Below are 22176 nucleotides of genomic sequence, written 5' to 3' on the forward strand. Positions count from 1 at the left end.
TCGAGTGTGGTGTTGCTTCGGTAAGAAAACTTTAAAGTGGCTCTGCGTGTCTGTGAGACCAAGAGGCACATTCTAGCAGTTCGTCTCGCTGACACTCTGTGTAAACTTGGCCCTCGGCCTCCCGGGACTGACTGTGTAGGAGGGGAATGAAAGTGGCCTTAGAGCTGGAGATTGAAATTATGATTCTCTCGTTTTCACAACAGTTTTGGGGGGGGAAAGATAAAAGTGTATGACCCACAAAAGTAGTTGATTTTTTTTTTATTTTTTATTTTTTTCCGGGAACGATGCAGAGGTAGGACGCCGCACCTCAGTGGGGAATATGAGGGATGAGAACAATTTCCACAGCCAAAGAGAGTTTACTCAGAGTTCATTGGGCTTTTTTTTTCTCTTTTTCTTCCAAAAGGGGAAAACTTTCCAAGAAACAATTTTGAGCTAGGAGTTGCTTTCACGTCCTGCTGTAAGCGGGTAAACTTTTGGTCACACCGCGTTGCTACTCCGGCGGGATTGTTTCGGGGACCGCTGTGAGCTGCAGGAGGCAGCAGCAGGCGTAGAGGTGGATGCTGCTGAGCAAATCGTTTTTTTTTTTTTAGGCTCGGCGGTATGAGACATCTTAAGCTGTCCATGTATGAGGAATTTAAAGCTCTGTCCCCTGGTAGCCTCCCTGTTTCTTATTCTCAACTCAGCAGCGACTAAACTGAGGTGATTATCACATTTTCTTTTTCTTTTTTGAATTAAAACCCAGGTTCAATTGTGACAAATCGCCCCCCCCCCACCCCTTTTTTTTGTCTCCTCTCTTTCCAGGATCTTTTTAGTGCTGCTGACTGACTGTGATGAATACTGATCCGTGGTCAGCGGGGGAACAGTGAGGGAGCCAGAGGAATCCTGGTTTGATGTAGGTTCAACTGCCTTTCACCCATTTATCCATCTCATTTGCTCGACTTGAGTCTGTGGCCTGACTCTTGACTCCTCGTCCTGTCGTGCGGGAGGTTCTCAGGCGCATTGCCGCGCCTGGTGAGATTCAGGTTCGAGGCACGACTTTGTGCTCGTTGGCTTTGAGATCAGTGTCATTTTTTATATCCCTCAGGAGCGGGATCAGGCACAAAACACATTATATCAGCTGAAGTAACTAGTATTCGCTGGATTATAGAGTCTTGCGGATTATTTGAATCAGCCACTGCAAATCTTGGTTGATTAGATGTATGGGACTATAAACATATTGAAAAAAAATGTTGCCCCCACTAAACACACTATATTAGCATTGTCAGCCAGAACAGGTGCAACCCAATCAGCATTTTAATAGATTATAGAAAGCAATTTTCATGGTGGTGAGTATTTTATTACACTACACCACACAAGAGGACATATCTCAGATTATTGTTACGATTAATATAGAAAATATTCAATATTTGAGTTTCCCTCTGCGCCCTTTTCCTCTGGTTTGAATCCGGAGGGGAGTGTTTTCGGAGGATGTTGTAGTTCTGCACACCGAACGCGGTGTTGCGTCATTTGCCACATGACGGGTTGTTTTTTTTTTTTTTTTAAGTTGGAGGAGCTACTGTCAATCACATCTGATCAAACCACTCCTGCACGCAGTTCTGAATCAGCAGATCAGATGAGTGCATGATTGTTCGTCTGGTGCATTGTGTTTTGTTGCAAGTATTTGCACTTTCATCCTGGCGTGAGCTAAAGACTTGATTTTGTACGTATGGGAGATTATTAGAATAGGATAAAGGACTACTTGACCACTAAATGCACATGGCCTGTTGCTGAACGCTGGAAAATTCATCGTCTTGATGTAATTTGCAGCTTGTCTCATGCTGATGTCTTGACCAGGACCCCTTTGTGAAAGAGATTTATACATAGATAGTCATGATTATTTAATGTTACTGAGAAAGACACGTATAGTTATAACCATTTAAATCCACCGTTTGGACCCTGGTGTAGGATTTAAGGGTGTATTTGCCATTAAACGCATCTGTGAGGTAGCGCTCCATCTCGAATTAAAACAGCATCACCAGTCTGCCATCTGCCAACATGAAGGTCAGGATATGTATGCAGGCTCAGTGGCTTACCTGTGCCAGGCATTTTTTACTTCCTAACTTAAGTCTGGTACCAGTCATACATGAGATAGGAAGATGGGGGTGAGTGGGTTTGAAGGGTTCTGGTGTGCTCTAACTTGGCTTTGCATACAGTATTATTGGTGACTAATAGAATATATATTTTGGGTTTTGATATGTGGCTTGGACAAAACTAGAAACGTGAAGACATCAACTCAGGTTTCAGTATTTGAGAGTTTTTGCAGTTTTTTTGGCATGGGAGAGCAAACAATTAATGGATTATAATGGATCATTCAAAAGTGTTGAAAGATGACAAACAGAATGCTTTTTTTTTTCAATCATAGCTCTTTTTTTTTTGTTTCATTTATATGATCCCCGTTGTATTTACCCAATTTAGCTGTACTGCTATAAATACCACTTTAAATGCATCACAAGTAAATACATACATATATGTAGATGTGTGATTATTTGTAATTGATGGCTCATACATAGAATTATAAGTAAATAATCAAATGTTTTCTTAGTTTTCTTATTTATTTTACCTCCACTCGACTTCACTCCACTCTGACATGCTGTAGTAGTCTGAAGGTACTTTGAAGGTAGTGTGTTTTCTGGCACACTTCACTCCTCTCCTCCCATCGTGGTGTTCTTGCCGGTGCCTCCGCATGCTGCCTCTGCGCTCTTTGTTCCACTTCATCGGGGTGTGTGCTCATGTGTGCGCTCCTGCGTTTGTCTGTCTGTGCGTCTCCGCGTGTTTGCGCGCGTGGACGTGCGTGTGTGTGCGCCAAGAGAGCATTTTAAGGATGGGGTTGGATCTCTGTGTTTACTCCCCCCACCCCATCTTCCCCTGTGCGATGCGAGCAAGTGTGTGTCTGTGTGTGTGTGTGTGTCTGTCAGTAGCAGTGTTTGATGTTGAGTGTAAGCCTGCATGGCATGTGTATGTCTGTCGGTGTGTGTGTGTGTGTGAGCGTGTGTTTCTGTATGTGGTGTGCAAATGAAAGGAAAGGGGGAGTACGTGAGTGAATCTGTGCAGGATTGCGGTGTGTGAGTGGGAGTATGCTCTGGTGAACGTGTGTAAAAGAGAGGAAAAACACACTTGTATCCATGCACCTCACATAATGCATGTTTGTTGCATGCCTCTATAGGTGTGTGTAGTGTAGGAACACTGCCCCCCCTTCCTTACACACACACACACATACACACAACTCCAGGGACGAGCATGTTCATTATTCTTCCTAAAAGAACCATTAAAATTTCATCAGTGCAATGCAATCTGTAGCAGGGCGGGGGGTAGGAGTGTGTGCGTGTGTGTGTGTGTCGGAGAGAGAGAGAGAGAGAGAGAGAGAGCGAGAGACTCAGCAGTGTGAGGGGAGGGAGCTCGCATCCTCCTCTCATTCACCACTGCCTGCCTTCATGCCTCTCCCCTCCTCCTCCTCCTCCTCCTCCTCTTCTTTTCCTTCATCACCTTCTTCTTCTCTGGCGGCTCGAGTCCCTCGCTGAGAGCACGCCGATGCGCAGATTACGACTTCTCTCATGATGTGAGCCGCCGGCATCCCTCCCCTCCTACTCCCTCCATCCACCCCGCCTCATTCTACTACTACTACGACTATTACTACACCTCCTCTCCCTCTCTCTCTCTCTCTCTCTGTCTCTCGCTCGCTCTCACACACACACACACACACTGGCGCTGGGGGAGGCTTTCCTCAGGCTACAGGAGGAAAGAGTTAGCATCCAGGACGAAAAGGGTTCTCAAGGTGCATTTGGATTCTCAGGGAAGATTTCTAGTCCCCTGGATATGTGATGTGCGGCGCGCCGGATCGGTCACATTCACAAGATTTAGTCCTGGATCCCCATTGGAATACCTTTTTGTTCTTTTTTTTTTTGAGCGGAATCCTCCTTTAAACTAGCGCGTGGCTGGAAATTCAAAGGTGAGCCGTGCTTTTGCGTCCTGTTGCTGCCTCGTGCTAACTTGTTGATTGGCGTGGAAAGGTGCCACGTGCTTGTTGTGCTTCCAACACGCACAAGTTTCCAGAGTTTTCCTCCTCCTCCTTTTTTTTTTCCCCTTTAATTAGACTGATCCGGCGTGTTGTGCCGGTGTTTCTCTTAAAGCGGCGAGGCTCATTAGTGCTGCGCTTTTTTTTTTTTTCCGCATTGATCACAAACACAGGGAAATTAGCAGCAGCCTTTAAAGACCGACAGAAGTGAGCGTGCGGTGGTTCTTCTCAACAAGAACCCCCCCCCACCCCCAAAACCACCGCCGCCACATTGCGTATGTCGCTTTGTTTTGGCAGCACGAGTGCGAGCCGCCGTCTCTCAGGTAGATCCGACGCTGCTAATTGTGTTCTAATTGGTTTTTCCCCTAAGCCGGGGAGGTTTTTGGTTTCGGAGCTGCCGAGAGTCACAGATGAAAGAGTTCGTGGGGTGGAGTGAGTGTCTGTGTGTGCGTGTGTATGTGTGTGTGTGTGTGTGTGTGTGTGTGTGAGTGAGAGTGTTAAGCTGAGAGCTGCTTGTGCATGTGTGTATGTCTGGCCAACCTTCTGAATGTCTGTGGGAGTGAGAGCGAGTCTAGAGCCTGTGTGTGTGTGTGTGTTGTTGGTCACTATGCCTGTGTGTGTGTGTTTGTAATGGTGGGAGTGAATATGGTGAGTGTGTGTGTGTGTGTGTTATTCGCAGGCCCATCTGTGGAGGTCTTGTGTGATGGATGGTGACTGACGGAGGGTGTGAGGTGTGTGAAGGAGGAGGAGGAGGATGAAGAGGAGAGGCAGTGGGATGGGGGAGGGTGTCGGGTGGAGACAGGGAAACTGGTCCCCCATCTGTGTGTGTGTGTGTGTGTGTGTGTGTGTGTGTGTGTGTGTGGCAGAGCAGTACATCACAGACTGGCTAATGGAATACTGGAGACTTGAAGGGTCCTCTCTTACTTCCCCTCCATCACCACACCTCAGCCCACCCCTCCACACATGATTCTGGGTGGAGTGTGACACACCAGAGGGCATTCTGTAGTTTCTACCATCGTTAGAATTCTCCATGTGCGCCAGGAAAGGTGTAGAAAGAGTGCTGTCGGGATTTACAAAACGGGCGCCAAACGCAGACGCAGGCAGACAAGTTCGGCAACAAAAGGCGAGCTTTTGTTATGAGCTGACATCGGAGTCCAATATCCAAGAGCAAACAACAAAAGGCAGGCACAGGAAAGTCCATAAGAGCAAAAGACAAAAGGTAATCCAAGAGTGCTAAAGTCGCACACACAAGTACAAACTCCGGAGACACGAGGAAGACAGGCGGCAACGCAGGTTAGACACGAGGAGAACACAGGACCAGGGAACAGGTGCACCATGCAGACGAATCAACGAGAAAAGAGAATCTGAGGCTCAAATACACAGGAATACTGAAATAACACAGATGAGTAGGAACAATTGCAGTGAAAGAGACAAAGACAGGAAGTGAACGTGACAAATGAGGACATAATCTACACAATAAAACAGGAAACTACCAACCAAACACCTGCACCATGACGAGCGCTGCTGCCAGTGAAAGGTGGGGTGTGGGCGGAGCTTCCAGGTTAACGGAAACACACCCACCTAGTAGCTGTGAGCTACCAAGCTAGCTAAGGCTAACAAGATATCTGTGTTCACATCGAAAGAGAAGGAAATTTTTACTGCACATCATTCACGCTAGTTTGATCGCAGGATCCTTTGTATTTGTTCAAGTTGCCTGCATGAGTTTGGCCGCAGGTTCATTTGCCCCAGACAGCCAGAACACTGAGATAGCAAGTGACAGCAGGCACCAGGGGTGTTTTTTGTCTTGAATCCAGCCTCTGACTAAATTCAGCACTCACCAGAGACTCTTTCAGGTTCTTTCTGTTTTCAGTGCATCGCAGTACATCTTTGTAAATAGCTGCTGCAGAGGTTGAGAAAATCTGCTCCTCCACAGTCTGTTCGTCTGCACAGCGAAGCATATTATTTCTCTGATATTTGTGTGAAAAGTTCTCCAAAAGGTACCAACACGACAGTCACTCGGAGCGGCCACGCCCTTAATTAAGCAGAGTTTTAAGCCTTAATATAATTTAAATGAGCGAGTTATTAAAAAAAAAAAAAAAAAACCAGAGCTGTTTTTTTTTTTTTGTACCAGGCTGTAAACATGTTTATTTCTGCTGGAAAGTTGGGCATTTAAACATGGGGTCTTACGGGTATTGACTCACTTTTGGAGCCGGCCTCAAGTAGCCATTTAAGGAACTGCAGTTTTTGGAGCTTCAGAGGCTGCCGCTCGGTTTTAAGAACACGGATCCCGAAATGTGGCTATAAACAAAGTAAGCTCCAAAACATGCCCCAGGTGCATTTAATTTTGACAGTGTTACTGGCATACAGTGCAATCCATCCATATCGCTTCCATTTTTTCTATCACAGTGTGTGTAAATGTTGGTTACAGCCTACACGCAGTGATAGGCAAAATCTCCAGGCTGCTAACAAGAACCAACAGTGGAGCTTCTGTCTGGCTTCTATTATTAACTGCCTGCTGTGGCTTCTTCATGGCTCCGGAGCATGTGATGGATTTACCAAATGGAACAATCACTGCAGCTTCCACTGGTGGTTTGTGTCTGATACACAGGCTGACTCTGAGATCTATATAGCGATGAGCGAGCTGTTGGGGGGAGCCGCACTCTGTCAGGTAACCGATGACACAGTCGCACGCAGACACGGCGGCTTTATTATTCCCCGAGCCTGGGAATGTTGACGCTGCGTTGGAATGATCTGGAATATCTCAATCTGTGTGGATACCTCATTCTGTTTCCCTTTGTCGCTGCTGCTGGCCCTGTGAATTCTGTTTGCGTAAGATGATTGACATACAAGAACACACGGAGCCTCCTCGTCCCCACCCTGTTGTGATTGTAAAAAAGATGATGCGTTCAGCAATCAATGGCTGTAACGCTGCTGTGCCGTTATCCCTCATTTCTGCCGGGGCCCTCTGTGATTTAGCGAGGCTCCTGAGGCTCCGCACGGGGGGGGTGCAATCTGCGCAATTGTGCACGTTTGTTTTCTGCATGTGTTTGACTGTCTGTTTGTTTTTGCAGAGCGTGTGTGTGTGTGTTCAGCATGTTCGGAATGCAGAGCATGGGAATTCCAGCGCGTCTACATGAAAGAACACGCTTGGTGTGTGATGATGATGCTGATGGTGTGTGTGTGTGTGTGTGTGTGGGTGGGTGGGTGTAGTGCTCCATCTACCCACCCCCCCCCAATCCTATCCCACATGTACCCCACCGGGAATTGGTGTGTGTGTGCGCGCGAAATGGTTATTTTAGCCCTCGTTGTTAAGCCCGACAATCTGTTTTATTTAACAGGGCGAGGCGCTCCCCTAAACCCCACTTTGGCACGGTGGCGTTTTAAACCGGGCAAAATTGAGTCGCGTCCCGGTGCCGGCTATATATCACTTAGGCAATTACAACCTCCACGGATCTATTGGTGATAAAAAAAATAAATAAAAAAAAAAAGAGAGAGAGAGAGAGAGGTTTATGAAGCACGAGAACGCGAGGCTGGGGGGGGGATGAGGAGAGGTGGTGTAAAGGGACAAGGCGTGGCGCTCTGAAGGAGGAGCGTTCGGCGCTTTGATTTGTCTCCTATGTCACTTCGCTGTGCTCATTCTGACCCCTTAACCCCTGTTGGGCTTGTCCTGATCGACCGTGTCTTGTGTGTGTGTGTGTGTGTTTGTGCGCGTGCGTGTGTGTGTTCATGCACACGGGCGTGTTCAACAGGCCCACATAGTAAATTAGCCCCCCCAGACTCTCTTGTGTCTAATAAATCAAACAATCCCAAATGCCATCACGCGTAATTGAGATTTCACAGCCCTGATCTCATTTCTTTCTGTCCTTCCTGCTCAAGCTTTTCAAAACCTAAAACATAAATAAAGATGTAACCCCCCCCACCACCACCACCAACTTGCTCCCACCCTCCTTCCCCTTTCCCATGATCCACCACGGCCATAATGAGATTTGATGTTAATCCTGACACAATATCACAAGATTACGCGCCTCCATAATGCTCCACGCAGGCACCGCCGACGGTGGAGAATGGGTTTGGCGCGTGCAGGGGAGGCTTGGCTGGGTGAAAGCACACTAATGTAATCTAAGTGTAATTGGGTGGTAATGCAGCTTGTATGTAGATGAATGGGGGGAGCGGGAAGGTGGGGCTTTTATTTTTTCTTTTCCTTTTTCTTTTCCTCCGTTTCATCTTTCTTGTCAGACGAGCCCAGGGAAGGAGGCAGGGACAGCGTAGTGCCAAGAGAGAGACGGCGGGGCTGCCTCAGCCAGACAGAGGAGGAGAGTGATGGAGCGAGGGCGACAGATTGCTTAGAGAGGGCCAAGGGAGGTGGAGAGAGATTATTTATCTCCAAAGCGATGTCAAATTCTTCTGGACAGAGTGGATTGGACAGAGAATGTGATTTAGTGGACGAACGGAGAGACGAGGCATTTCGGATTTCTAAACTGAGAGGGATACATGGAGAGCTACACATTTGTGTAGAGCATCACTTTGGGTTGTAAAGTGGTGGGGACATAAGGGCTCAGAATGCTTTTAAAAAGTGGTGGGGAGGCCACTCAGAACAGAAAAAAAACCCATCTTTTTTAAAATGGTCTTCCTCATTTGTGATTTTAGATTGTAGGCAATGTAATGGGCAGTCAGAGTAGATCATTACAGTGGGGGGCGGGGGGGCATTGAATAATGCCCCATCAAAATGATCTCATTTCTTAGTTAACGTTTCCTGGTACAAGCTGTTTTTAGTATAATTTTACCTAATTATGCTGTAAAAAAAAAAAAAAAGTGTCAGGGACGTGTTTTTCTCTCTAACCACTGTAGACGAGGAGCTGGTGTGCTGCAGTGAAGGATAAATTATCTTTCCGGTCCAACTAATCGTTACAAGGGCAACGATTAAAATGAAAAAAAAAAAAAAACTTTAGAAATTGCTAATAAATCTTGCAGTCATGGACATTTATATTTGAGGTTACTGAAAGTGCACTTGTAAGGCTGATATGACAACTTTTAACTTTTATTTTAGTTTAAAACCTAACCACACAGATGTTTTCAGCAGAAGCGGCCATCTTGGCTTGAACTGAAGCCCAGTTCTCCTGACAAAACTTGGTCTCAGGTACACAGAGACATTACCTTTACTTTACTTAGCTTCCAGGCATGACGGTGATGTAAATCCCCGCAGCCATCAGCTAATATCAAAGCTCCGCCAAAAATGCCTGTGCACGCTGCTGTATGTGTCATATAGATAAAATAGGGTGTCACCCTCAAACAAACAGCTGTCCTACTGGCCTACCGTCATCTCTTTTCACTTGGAGCGTCTTCCTTCAAACTACTTTCTCATATTTTTGATGGCCAAACTTGCTAAGAGCGCCAACAGTGAACGATGCGCGGACATATGAATCGTTCCTGGATTTGGTTTAATATCAGACCCTCTCGTTAGGAGAACTTAGAAGCGTGTTCCTCAATGATTTGTAGGAATATCTTTTTGACTTTCCTACCCAAAATGAGCCAAGTATACTCACTGCTTTTAACGGCTGACATCGTTCTGGCAGATATCCAGTGGACCATCGCTGGAAGGGATACCAAGGATTCGGATCCATTTGGAATAATGCATAATTCTGCCACTTTAACAATGCAGTCCAACCATAACGCTAATGTAAAAGATAATCAAATCTAAACATCTGCCATTTGCTGGTTGCAGCTTTATTATGAGTTTGCTTTGCTCCCCAGCTATAGGCGTTGCATTTCTGTAATCGAGTGGTGATTAGCAGGTTCCCCGCATAGCTTCCCCCCCCTTTTTTTTTTTTTTTTTTAATGGTTTAACATCATGTTTTTTTTAAATTGAGGAATCCGGCTGCCAGCGTGAGAGCCGGGGGCGTGTGGCAGGTTCTGTTTTAGCTGTGAGGGTCCTAATATCATTTCTGCTGTCACGCCAAACGGTGTGTCATCTCCGGGAAACAATGAACTGCGAGGTGTCGGCGAAATGTCAGGCTCGCACAAGCGTGGGGAGCAAAACAAACAGCGCCGAATTGACACCGCAACATGCATTCCTCAAGCTAATGAGCTGCTGCTTCTCGTGTCAGTCTTCACCTGCACAATAGTGATTACCCTGTTAAAGAGAGCCGGGGTACCTGCAGAGAGACACACACACGATGATGCTGCCGCCCTCTCTCAGCAGTTACCGTGACAACAGAAAAAGCTAGAGTCCCGTTCGTGTGAGCAGAATCAGGGAGAAGTCAGGATTCGGGCCGTGCATTGCTTTTACTCCTTTGCTCGTATGTTTTAACTGCGTCAGCGTACCACGGTCTTCCTTTTATCATGCATTTCCAGCCTTTTTTTGTCAGTCACCTGCTGCCATCACTTATTTTATTTTATTTTATTTTTTTAAACACTCTAGCAGTTTAGCTTCCTTGGCTTTCTCACCTGCGTGACTCACCGCATCTTCTCCCCTCTCTCTTTATCGCCCTCTGAATTCTCCGTGCACCTCGCTATAAACAGGGATATGAGGCTGGTGAGCAGTCAAAGGTGCTTCTGACATTGGGCTGTGTGGATGTTTACCTGTGCCAGTCCTCATGCTCAGAAACTACTGCAGCCGGAGGCTTTTTTTCTTTTTTCTTTTTTTTCTTTTTGCACCTTATTTGCCAAATTGGTTCTGCAGGGACTGGTGCGACTTAAGGCTTCTTTGAACTGCACCATTAAAGCCCGATGAGCACGAGAGAACATCTGGAGGAGGTTTGAAAGACTTGATACTGGAAGCGAATGAAAATGTGTAGAACTTGTGTAACGTTATCGGCAAGTTTCTCCTTACTCGAAATCCAGGGGATGCCGTTCATCGCGCTGATTGTAAAGCCAGCTGAGGCAGTGTGATTGTAATTCTGGGCTATATAAATACAGTTTATTTGATTTGGTAGCCCTCTGCTGAGCATCAGTCATATTGGAAAAAAATGAGGTGTCTGCATAGAACCTAGGATACTAAAAGACATCACCCACCCCAGCCACAGTCCGGCCACTTTATTACCACTTATTTATTACTAGTGCAGTGGATGTTAAAATGATGCTGTTCAGCACAGGTTATTTGGTAATGGTAATGCCTTTTGGATCCAGTTATAAGCCCTCTGAAGTGCCCACAGACGCGTCAGTGCCACCCCGATAACGTCAAACGTATTCGTGATTTAGAAAAATGGTTAATAGCAGCTCTTTGTTTCCACAACACCCAGTGAGACGTGCATCCCTGAGCAGCTGACGATGCTGCCAAGCGACCGTAAACATTGTGGCAACGTCGGCTAGCATGCTAAGGAAACTTAAAAATCTCACCCCCAGCGCTCGCTGAAGAATAGAGACACCATCTTGACCGCGTCTCATCCAGACCTTCTGCTTTTGTACTGTTTTCTAGCTCACCGCAGCAAGTTTTCGCACCACGTTAATCTCCATTTTGTTTACGTCTGCTTCCCCATGTGATTCCAGCTTCAGCTTCCAGCTGCACACTAATTGCACCAAACTCAACGCTACACTTCCTTGGTGCTAAGTGTGACCTGGATGGACGATTCTTGAGATAAGCAAACAGCACACAGTACCGACAGTGAGAGATTATTGGTCATTTATTTTTGCACAGTATAACGAATCTACGAATTGATCTTGAATCTTTAATTGTGAATAATAAAGTACTGGAGCTTAATCGTGCACGTTGCGGTACACATCGCACAAAATGCGACGGCTCTGATCTCTATGGCCAGTAATAGCTTCCTCCTTTTGCACTTAATGGTCTTCCTCTGCCTTTAAATGTCTCCTGAAAGTAATATCACAGGAAGAAGAAGCATTCTGTTGACCAGCCAGCGCAGCTATCGCTATCTCGCTTTGGCTGATGCAGCAAACTGAAATGTAAACACACTGCTCTCATTTGGAGCCTAACTGTCCGGAGCCTGGGAAAGATTCGCGGCGGTTTGCGATGCAGTCGACAACCAGCGCACATTCATCCTGCATCACAACTGCATGCACACCTACACACTGTCTGTGCACACATACGGCCTCTGCAGGCTTGTTTATGTTAATACGACAATGCACATTTTGCACATCATTAATACTTGCTGTAGCATCTGGCTCCTTTGTTCGCCCATATGTTTCCCTTTACTGTGCTGTGCTGTAAATATAGTGCAGTGGAGTCATTAGTATTTAATAAAGCTTTGTGTGGAAATGTAGTTGCACTTTAATATGCTGCGTTATGTGTTTTTGTATATTTTGCTGCAGCCCTGTTCTTAAAAGTTATGTTCTGATAAATATTACATGTGCAGGATATTAAACGGTATGGTTTAGAAACAAAATAAAACTCGCTTCCTCGTGTAGTTTTTCTTCCTCCGTTTCCCAAGTTCAGGCCTCGGGGTAGGGAGAAGCGTTACAGCTTGTTTTGCCGATGTCTCGGTAGCTAACTTTAACTAGCTATCTAGCTCACTTGTCTTGTTATTGCATGACGGGCCAACATGTGTACGCATTTCAGTCTTGCATTCTCTCCTTTGATGGCATCTGTCTAATAAATGTTGACGGAAAAAAAATCCTGCAGTGAAGTTGTACCGCTCCTCTAATATCAGCAACGGCTCTCTAATATTAAAATATATAGCACCACGACTGGCTGGGTGGCCTAATGAAGCAGCGTTCTCCTTTATTTGATGGCTTGATTGATAGCACGAAGTCCACGCGTTTCCTCCGCACCAGATGAACGGCGCTGTGATAATGGGACTGAGCCCGACTCCTCTGTGGGTTTTTTTTTTTTTTTTTTGGTGGTCATCTCAGCTGTGTAAATGCTATCATGTGCAGCGGCGGAGCCCTTTTTTTGCATTTATTGGATTCATCGGTATTATTAATGGCCCATTGGGGTAGCAAGTGAAGTATGGTAAGGCTATTAGAAATGTCCTAATTGCTGAGGATATTTCCATTACTCTCTTTCACCCCAGTCATCGCCACACAGCGGCTCACTGCTACTATGCAGATATGCATGTGATGATGTTGTTTACCTCCTTATTATAAAAAATGGTGGGAATGTTTAAGCAACACACGACTTACGATTGTGTTGCTCTCTATTTTAAATTGTTTTATTTTCTATTTTGTTGTTGTAGGAACTGTGCTGCACTGTACTGCCGCCGTGCTGCTCTCAAATTAGGAGAGGAGACGAACAAATTCTAATAAATGTCGTGAAATATTTTGCCGATTAAACGCGATGAGACGTACACCTGTGGCAAATTACTTTTTAGCGAGCGCGTCAGATGTGTTTTGATAGGCCGCGATTCTCGCCGCGGCTGATAAAATGAGGTTTATGTTGAAGGAAGCGCCATTAGGGCATTATAGTATTTTAATGTGATGGCGGGGCGTTCTTTATGTTTCACCTCTGACCCCGCCGAGGCGATAATTTACGACGCGTGCTCCCCACCGACCCTCCCCGCTCTCCCCGAGGAAATCAGGCTGGATCTATGGCCATCATTTACATCTCCTCGAATTAAAGCAGCAGTGTGTAGTTATGGCCCCGGGCCTCATGAATCAAACTTTATTGACCACTTGGAGAGTTACAGACACCCGTTGAATACCAAGTGCCGGTGCAAGGCCACTGGGTGCGGGGGGAGATGTCGACCAGCTGCAGAGATTGAAGGTGGGATCTCCGGCGCTCGGCGGCCCGGCTGTGATGAAACCGCAGCGGCCGCCGCTCATAAATATGGAGATTTCACTTCCAATAAGATTCTTTACAACCGAGGGGGATTAAAGCACACATTAATATTCTCTTAAACAATAAATACAAGAAGGTGTTTGCCAAAGATACTGAAAGCATGCTGTTTTATTCTGTTCATGATATTTTCAGAGGGTTCACCTGGACTTGATGATTTCTGGCACTGACATTTTCTTTATTGCACACGGCTGTAAAAAAAAAATGTTATGGAGTGATTTATTGTGAGCTTTGGAGAAATTATGTTAATTGCGATTTACCACAAATGAGTCAATGCTATCTGTCTCAGTCTTGAGCATTCCAAGTGAATTTTGTATCTCCTGTTTACGTACATGTTAATAAAATCTCTGTGGCCAGCTGTCACAAATCAACACTGACAGTCATTGTATTCGTCTTTGAATTACTGTCGGATGTCTGTTGTAAGAGAGGAATATGATTGGTCGACTTAATTGCTTCGACTTAAAAAGTTTAAAAAAAAAAAAACAAAACAGATTGTTGATCACTATTTAGAATTTGAAGTTAAGCATATTGCGTTTTTTTTTTTCTACACAGGCAACATAACTCATACCTTGATGAGCTGTAGGAGGGTAGTTTGAAGTGAAGTTCATTTCCCCAGCTTTAACAGCACCTCAAATGTACTCAGCTGCAGCCAATTAAAAATTCAGTGGACAGCAAACGAAACTCCCTTGACTCACTATACTCACACTGCATGCTGGGGCCTATACACAATTGGGCCGGATGAGAGATGGTTTTGTCGACGAAACGTCCGCGTTTAAAATTTTGATGAGCGTCAATCGTTTCTTTTTTGGCTCTTTGGTTCAAAAACGTCCGAGAAAAGTGGTGAGTCTCTTTCTTCATGAATGATTCAGGCGATTGTTTAATTTCAGGCAGGTAGCTAACAAGCTTGCTCGTTAGTTGTTCAGTTGTCAAGTGAGCAAAAACAGTTGTTGGGATTGCTCTGGAACGTTCTAAGTTCATAATAGTTAAAAGTAAATGGTTTTTTTTTGTTGGTTGATTGCCTTAGAAGCTCATAATTCTGTCAGCTTCTAGGTCAGTTATCACAACACATTTTAATGGCTGATCCCTGAAACTGCTTCATGTAATAGTGTTTATTTTCTGACTGAGACGTTTAAAGAAAGGAACAACCTCTAGAATGATGTGGCAAACGCAAGCGAAGGCGTTGTTTTGTCAGATTCAATTCATGCAAAAATGACACAAGTTTGTAATAAGCCTTCATTATTAATCTTTAGTAAATAGCCATAGTAGGTTGACCTCAAATGCTGGCCTGGAGTTTAATTTGTGGAAAATAACTCAAGTCTAGATGACAAAAAGAACGACGGCTGAATTCCATTTGGCTGCTTAAGTTTCAGGATCCTGTTATTGTGGCTTACAGAGGCACTAACAGAACAGAAATGTTCATGTTCAACAAGTTACAGTGTCTGTTATTTTAAAAAAAAAAAAAAAGGAAGAAAAGCATTTTCCATTTGAGTTCAGGAAAACTGTCACTACATATTTTCCTGTAATTGTTCATTTCTGTGCCAACTCGGCGCTTAGGAGTCCTACATTTAATGCCTTATTAAGTCAAAGAAGTTATTATCAGCAAAAAAAAAAATAAAAATACCAAAGTAGTCATTCTACAGTAACTGTTCCCTGTCCCTGTGTTTTTATATCCAATGTTGTTAGAATAATATTACTGCTGCATTAATATGTCATTTCACTGCTGCGGATGTTTGAGGCTGAGCTCATTTTAACTCCTCGGTATACTGTTGAGCTGGCATCATATTCTCCAAGCTCATCACGTAGTCATCATGTGGCTAATAAAAACAAAGCCAGCCTCACTTCACGCTTTAGCTTCGTGACGACTAATCCAAGAGCATTTTGAAATAGTTTGTTTAGCTGAAAAAAGTCAAAATCTCAGAACCCGTGAGGAACGAACGATGCTCGGTGTAAACGCAGTGAGTCACATTCCACCACCGGTTGCAACTGTTCGATCGGTATTGCCTCATTCTCTTTCTGAGTGAAAATGGCCGCACCGAGCTGTAACACTGATGCTTAGGGAAACAAGGAGATGGTTGCTGAGTATCTGAGGTAGAAGGACAGCTTGGGGAAATAACGCTGGGATAGCGTTTGCCCTTTCATTCCCTTCCGTGAAACTTTCATGAAACAGACTCTGTATTTCATGTGTTTTTCACCGAAGTACGTGTTGTCTACAATTGTGTTTGTGTTACAGATCCTGTTTTAAATCTCGTTCCTGCCCTTAACACTGTGAGATGCAGGACAGCGATCCCTTGTCCGGCACTTTTATTCCCCTCTGAAGAGTCCGTCCTTGCTCCCTTTTGATAAGGATGCTCTGTACCTGCTGTTGCTTGTCAGGACAAGCAGATGGAGAGCGACCTCTGACTTCAGTGGCCTACATTGGAGGCCATCGTGTCACTCTATGACAGCGAGTGCCACCTAGCCTCCTTCCTTACAGCAAACAGAAAGTATGCCGTGGTGTTCCCCCGTGAGGCTGCATTGTTTCTTTTGTAATATTCAAGAAGGGAAAAAAAAAAGGAGAAATTAGCACTCATGCAGTATGCATGAGTTTGGAAACCCCGTATAATTCCACTGCTGAGGGGAAATGGGGAAGTCTGGGAGCAATGCAGCTGTGCTTTTAGCAAGCTTAGCATTTCTGGGACGCGCTGTTATGGCCTAGGCCAAAATTCGAGCTGTTTTTAATCTTAGAAAGGCAGTGTCTTAATTGTCGTCATCACCTATTGCTGCAAATATTCCCTGTTTGCCGTTTGTTGTTTGAGGCCGCTACATAATGTAATGGAACAGCGTCCCAGTGGCCCTCAAAAGGAGTGCTTTCTCTCAGCTTATCGCTAGCGGCTAACACTCTGGGTTTCAGTGGAAAATCTCATCCGGCTCCAGCACTCAACTCACGACGTCCCTTAAGAACCAATCCAGAGTTGGCAGCACTTGACAGTGATTGCCCTTAAGTAACTGACAGGGTTGCGGTGTTACAATGCACTCTGTAGCCCGGTAAGTGTTTAGTGGCGACGAGAAACTGTAAAGATCCAGCCGGTGCTCAGGGAGGAGACGAAAAGGCGAACGCAAGCCGGGTTCCCTGGTGACCCGGTGGTGATCGGCCGCTCTGTCCTGACTTTTCTCACCGTGCGTTACCTTGAGGGACTGTTGGAGCGTTTGATTGGCCAGCTGCCGCGGATGGACGGCGGCTAAATTGCAGTGCGGAGAGTATTGATTTCTGTGACTGTGCAAGTGAGTGTCTCTGTGTGGGGAAACGATACATGGAGGCCTGTATGCTGTATATGCCAGTGCAGGGTGATTTTTCTGTCTCTGCGTTTCACCCGCAGAACACAATACAACATCAGTTTGCAGTGGGTATACTGTATGTGCTATTTTAAGTACAAGCCAAGATATTGGCGCTGCCGTACTGTTCTCAATATGTCACTGTCTAATGGATTATTGCGCCCTGGAATTGGGTTTGCAAACAAATTTAAGTAATGACTTAAATTAGTAAAAGGCTCAGGTGTATTAGGAAATGCACTCGTTTCCCAGAAAACTTTCCCAATGAACCTCAACTCTCCTTGTCCCAAACATCGACACGTTAAAAGAAGGAAGACACTTCTTCACGCTGTGCGAAGACAAAGAGCCAAAATCTACTGGATGCAGGCGCTGCCATCTTGTGTCGGTGACGTCACTTGGATCGAGAATCTGAGCAGTGGCGATCAGGCTGTAGAGCGTTGGTTTGTACCATAGCAGCAAGCATTTATCCTATTAGCTTAGCATAAAGACTGGAGGTTGGGTGATACGGCTGCCATACCTGAACGGTAAAACCAGTAGCTGCGGTTTTATTGGGGTGTGATGTGCTGGACTGATATTCGCTCATGCAGTAACTTCCCAGAGGTTTTTTTTTTTTTTTTTTTTTAGGGTTTTATTTACAATTCATGCTTCAGATGTAGACGATAAGCCAGATGTTGTGTTGCGGGATGCAAGCACAGGCAAGTTGAGCCGTGGTCCACAGAGGGGCCGGAAACTGATCCTGCGGTTACTGTTCCATGCTTGGCCGATTCCCAGGGTGCAAGTTTTCCCGACCTCAGCGTGACTCGATCCTGCCCCCTGGTAGTTTTTAGTTGGAAAATATGTCGGGGGGGAGGGGGGGAGGGATAACAACAATCAAAAAACAGTAACTCAGCATGGAACAAACAGCAAGTACATGTACAGTTGCAGCTTCTTCTTCTCTCTGCCTCCATGGTAACATTCACTTTGATATGCAGATACCCCCGCCATTTGTACAGTGCAGCACCGAGGGGAATATTGACTTTTCGGAGAGGCAGAGAGCTTTTGCATTAATTGTGGAGCTACGACTACACCCGTGCTTTTTTTTTTTTTCTTGGCTTTTGCTGCAGTTGAATTACAGCATGTCTTATCTTTCTTTTTTTTTTTCCCCCCCCAGATGTGGAGAGAAGACTGTGTGCCGGAGCCAGGGATTTCACTCTGAGGAGGGAAGATAGCGTAACTGTTACCTTCATGTAAAACTACACAACCTGCAGGCTGAAAGTCCTCATCTGTGACCACAATTATGCTCTCTCGGTAGCCTTCAGCCACCCGCTTTGGCATTCGTCCCGTACACCCGAATCCTTCCCCCAGTCCTGATAACGCTCAAGAGACGCGTTTCACTTTACCTGTGCAAAACCGACCCCCCCCACCCTTCCCCCCGCCATGGATTTCCTGTGTCCGGTTGAAGGCGTGAGCCGGACACAGGCCCTCGTCGGCAAACTGTAGCCGCCTGGATTCTCTTCAACTTCTTTCCTGTGGTTTTTACTCTGGAGTTATTCTTTATTTGGATCAGGGATGGATGTACCGGAAAGCAGCAAGCATGGCAAGAAGTCGACAAGTCAGAAGCTGGAGGACCAGAAAAAGGTTGGCAAAGCTACCGTGTTTACTTTACCTTCTACCCGCTATCAAATGCTCTTCTTTTCATCTTCTTCTGCTGTGTGTGTGCGCGCTGCCTTTTTTTTTTTTTTTAAAGACGATTTGCTTTGGCGTCTGCTGGTTTCCAGTTGCAGATGCATGTGGAAGCCAAGGGGGGGTGGATGAAAGTTTGTTTATCGCCCGGTTTTGTTGTTCTCTTTACTAAAAGGAGAACATGTCGGTCCAATTGCTACTGTTGTCTGAATTCCCAGTGGCTCCTGTGCTCCATATCTCCTAATAGCTATTTATAAAGAGACGAAGGGGGTGGGGAGAAAAGGTGGAGTTTGTGCTTCCCCCCCCCCCCCCCAGCGTCTCCAGTCTTTCATCTTGGCTCATGTGGCGTGGCAGTGGGCATGGCCCGCCTCCACCACCACCACCACCACCACCACCACCTGGGAATACATATTTACTCTCTGTATGAGATGCGTTTTTGTGTTAACCACTCTGGGAATAGGAACGAGATAACAGTTTTTCCCGTAAGGCGATATCATGTGCGCTAATGGTCCGCCGCTCTGCTATGGAGGGCATAGCTCTGATAGATAACGGCGAGCTTGGCGGCGGGTTAGGGGTTTTTTTTTTTTAAGTCTGGCTCTGAACGTCCCATGACCTCGCCGGGGTTCGGATCCATCTGTGACGGCAGTGGCTGGATCGATGGAGGACGGCAGCACCAGCCCGTCTTTCCGGTCAATAAAAAGCAGGGGGCTTGGGTGCCGAGTGTGTTTAGCAGAGCGCGTGGATATACACACACACACACACTTCATCCACTGAGGCGCGGCGAAACATTTGAAAGGGCCCGTAGATGCAAAGAATCGGTACATAGTGGGTCAGAGGAGCAGGGACACACACATGGCACACACAAGACCCGTTTCTATTCCTGTAGAGTCACTTGTGTGTAGACTGAGACTTACACACCTACAAAAATGCATACACAGACTGAAACACAGATAATAGATATACAAACACACGCTCCCTCCCTCCCTCCCTCCCTCCCTCCCTCTGTCTCTCTGCCTCTGACCTGATTCCTCTAATGAAGTGCTTTTGATAACCGTAATGATTGTCCAGGCGAAGCCCAGGGAACATCTGAGAGCAGCAGCAGCAATACATCAGCTCTGACGTTTGTAGCGCTATTAAGATCTCATAAAAAAAGATGATTGTGCTTTATTATTTTCTTTCTCCTTTTAGACCCGAGTGCCATTTGGGAGTGCTCTTTCATTCCTTTTTTTTTTTTTTTCTTCTTCTTCTTTTTTTCCCCCACCTAAGTCTTTAAAGCCACACAGAGACGTATTGCTGCTTGTGCTGCCAGGCAACAACATGTTATAATCTTTTAGAAACGGCACAGAAAGGAAGGTGTGTTCCCGCCTTTGGATCTGGATGATTGCAAAGCCTGGTGACAGAGCTGACAAACGACACTATCCACGCCACCGATCTAAAAAAGCAGGTTATCGTGCCTTTAATTAAATTTTCACACTGTGTATTCGATGCCGGTGTTTGGTCTCTTTTTCCGAACACTTGTAGCCCTCCACGGCCTTCACGCGAGTGCACGTCAAACAACAAAACAAGGCCACGTTTTCTGCGCTCTCTGCTGGGGCTGCAAAATGGAAGCTGATTTCTAGGTGAAGGGACCCCTCCCTTGAAGCCGAGATTGGAACTGAGCAAAGAGCGACATCAAATATTCATCCGGGAAGGGAATTGATTCGGCTCACTTTGGCTACCATTCTGGTTTGAGGAGGTGTGTGTCGCGCCAAAAGATAAGCTCCCCCTCTCCGTCTTAACTGCAACCCTCAGCGAGGAGACAAATGGTTTTGTCCGAAACGGCTTCTTGGAAGGTTTTTAATATTCCTGGCGATGTTTCTGTGGTTACACTGGGATGTTTGCTGTAATTGCCTGACTTGATGGGTTATGTCCCGTCCCAAAAGTCTCATACTGACTGACTCCACTCTGTTAGCCTCGGTAGTTGGACCGAGCAGAAAATGGTTGCACTTAAAACACACATTTGCAAAGATGTAGGGAGTGTAATGCACTGTCTCCAGTGATCTACAGGTCCAGCGTGTAGTATTTGGGGAATACATTGACAGAAATTGAATATAATATTCATGATTACGCTCTCATTACTGTATAATCAGCTAAAACTAAGAACTCGTCCTTCGAATGAACCTTTTATATCCAGACAGAGAGCTTGGCCTCTTCCAAGAATCCCGCCACAGAATAAAGACTTGGACAAACCAAAAAACTGGCTCTAGAGATGGCCCTTCACATTTTAGGCGAGGGGTATTCAGTTGTTTGCTATCTGCAACTTCACCACTACACATTAGAGCTCTAAAATGTGACCCAGATGCCGCCTGTGACTGTGTACCGAGTCACTGGGGGGCTAAGGGTTAGATGAGAAGACCGATACTACCAACAAGTTCTCACTCAGTTTGCGGCCTTCAGTTTGTCCGGTTGTGCCTTCAAAATAAAGTTAACGAACTTAGCACGATTAGGCAATGAGGGAATAAGTGCAATAAGGCTTCATGTTCACAGATATGCTGTAAATATTCAGCTGAATCTGTGTGGAGTTTAGGGAGACTGGATCGAATGTGGGTGATTTGTAGGATCTTTGTGTCAAATGACCAAAAGTAAAAAGAAAAAAAAAGTTGTAAACTCAAGCAGAAAAAGTCCGTATCTGGCCAGTGCGCCTCCTTCCATCACCCTGGGAATCTTTATCTTCTCCTCCCTCCTACTCTCTCCTCTCATTTCCTCCCCCTCTTCTTCTCCGGCGGGGGGGGGGGTGCGTTGCTAAGGCATCTCCAGGAAGTATCCTCATCGGCCAATCACCTGAGAGCTTATTCCATGCCCCGGCAAACCATTAATGGAGTTTATCTTAAGCATTTCAGCCAGCGCATCACCCCTACAAAGCCATTGTTTTGCATATGCATGGTTTTCATCCTTTAACCACGCATTAAAGCCGGCCCACTGGGAGAAAGCTGCTCGCTCCCCTGTGGACTCTCACATGTGATGGACTGTTACAAAGCTGGCTGCTGAAATACAAGTGAATAATTTAATACGGGTTCGGTTTGTAATCCTGGGACTTGAGGCATGCCATCGTATCATGGCGCTGACGTCAGAACAGACGATGCAATGGCAGTTGGTGGGGATGCGTAACATATGTCGACTAAATAATTTATCCTCGCAGGTTCGTATACAGATGTGCTCCGTGCTGCGGGGAACTGTGAAAGGCCACGTTCGGCAACCTATAGATCACAATGAAAGCGTGTGATGGATGTTGAATTGCTAAATAAATCAGTAGGAGTGAGTTCAGCCGCACCAAAAAAATGCTTGATTGTGTCCGTCTGTCCTTTTGTTGGGAGAAAAACGCATGTTAAATGTGTTTACCCATTTTGTTGGCAAATGTCCATCTCAGACAGTAGCACGGTGCGGGTCC

General features: G+C 45.7%; 1 protein-coding gene across 2 annotated transcripts in view; it reads left to right on the plus strand.

Annotated features, from left to right (window-relative positions):
* The first annotated feature begins 801 nt into the window (after positions 1–801).
* The window catches only part of nav3 (neuron navigator 3), a 332201-nt gene continuing 310826 nt past the window's right edge, over positions 802–22176 (plus strand). The window contains exons 1-2 of one of the 2 annotated variants that reach the window (XM_037121190.1): positions 802–892; positions 18238–18704. In XM_037121190.1, coding sequence (XP_036977085.1) covers positions 18636–18704 — 69 coding nt within the window. In that variant the 5' untranslated portion in view covers positions 802–892; positions 18238–18635. Of the gene's footprint in view, positions 893–3884; positions 3986–18237; positions 18705–22176 lie in introns of those variants that run through there. The other variant, XM_037121191.1, reaches the window with a different exon arrangement.

This window comes from Acanthopagrus latus, chromosome 14 (genome assembly GCF_904848185.1).
Source record: "Acanthopagrus latus isolate v.2019 chromosome 14, fAcaLat1.1, whole genome shotgun sequence".
Classification (NCBI taxonomy): domain Eukaryota; kingdom Metazoa; phylum Chordata; class Actinopteri; order Spariformes; family Sparidae; genus Acanthopagrus; species Acanthopagrus latus.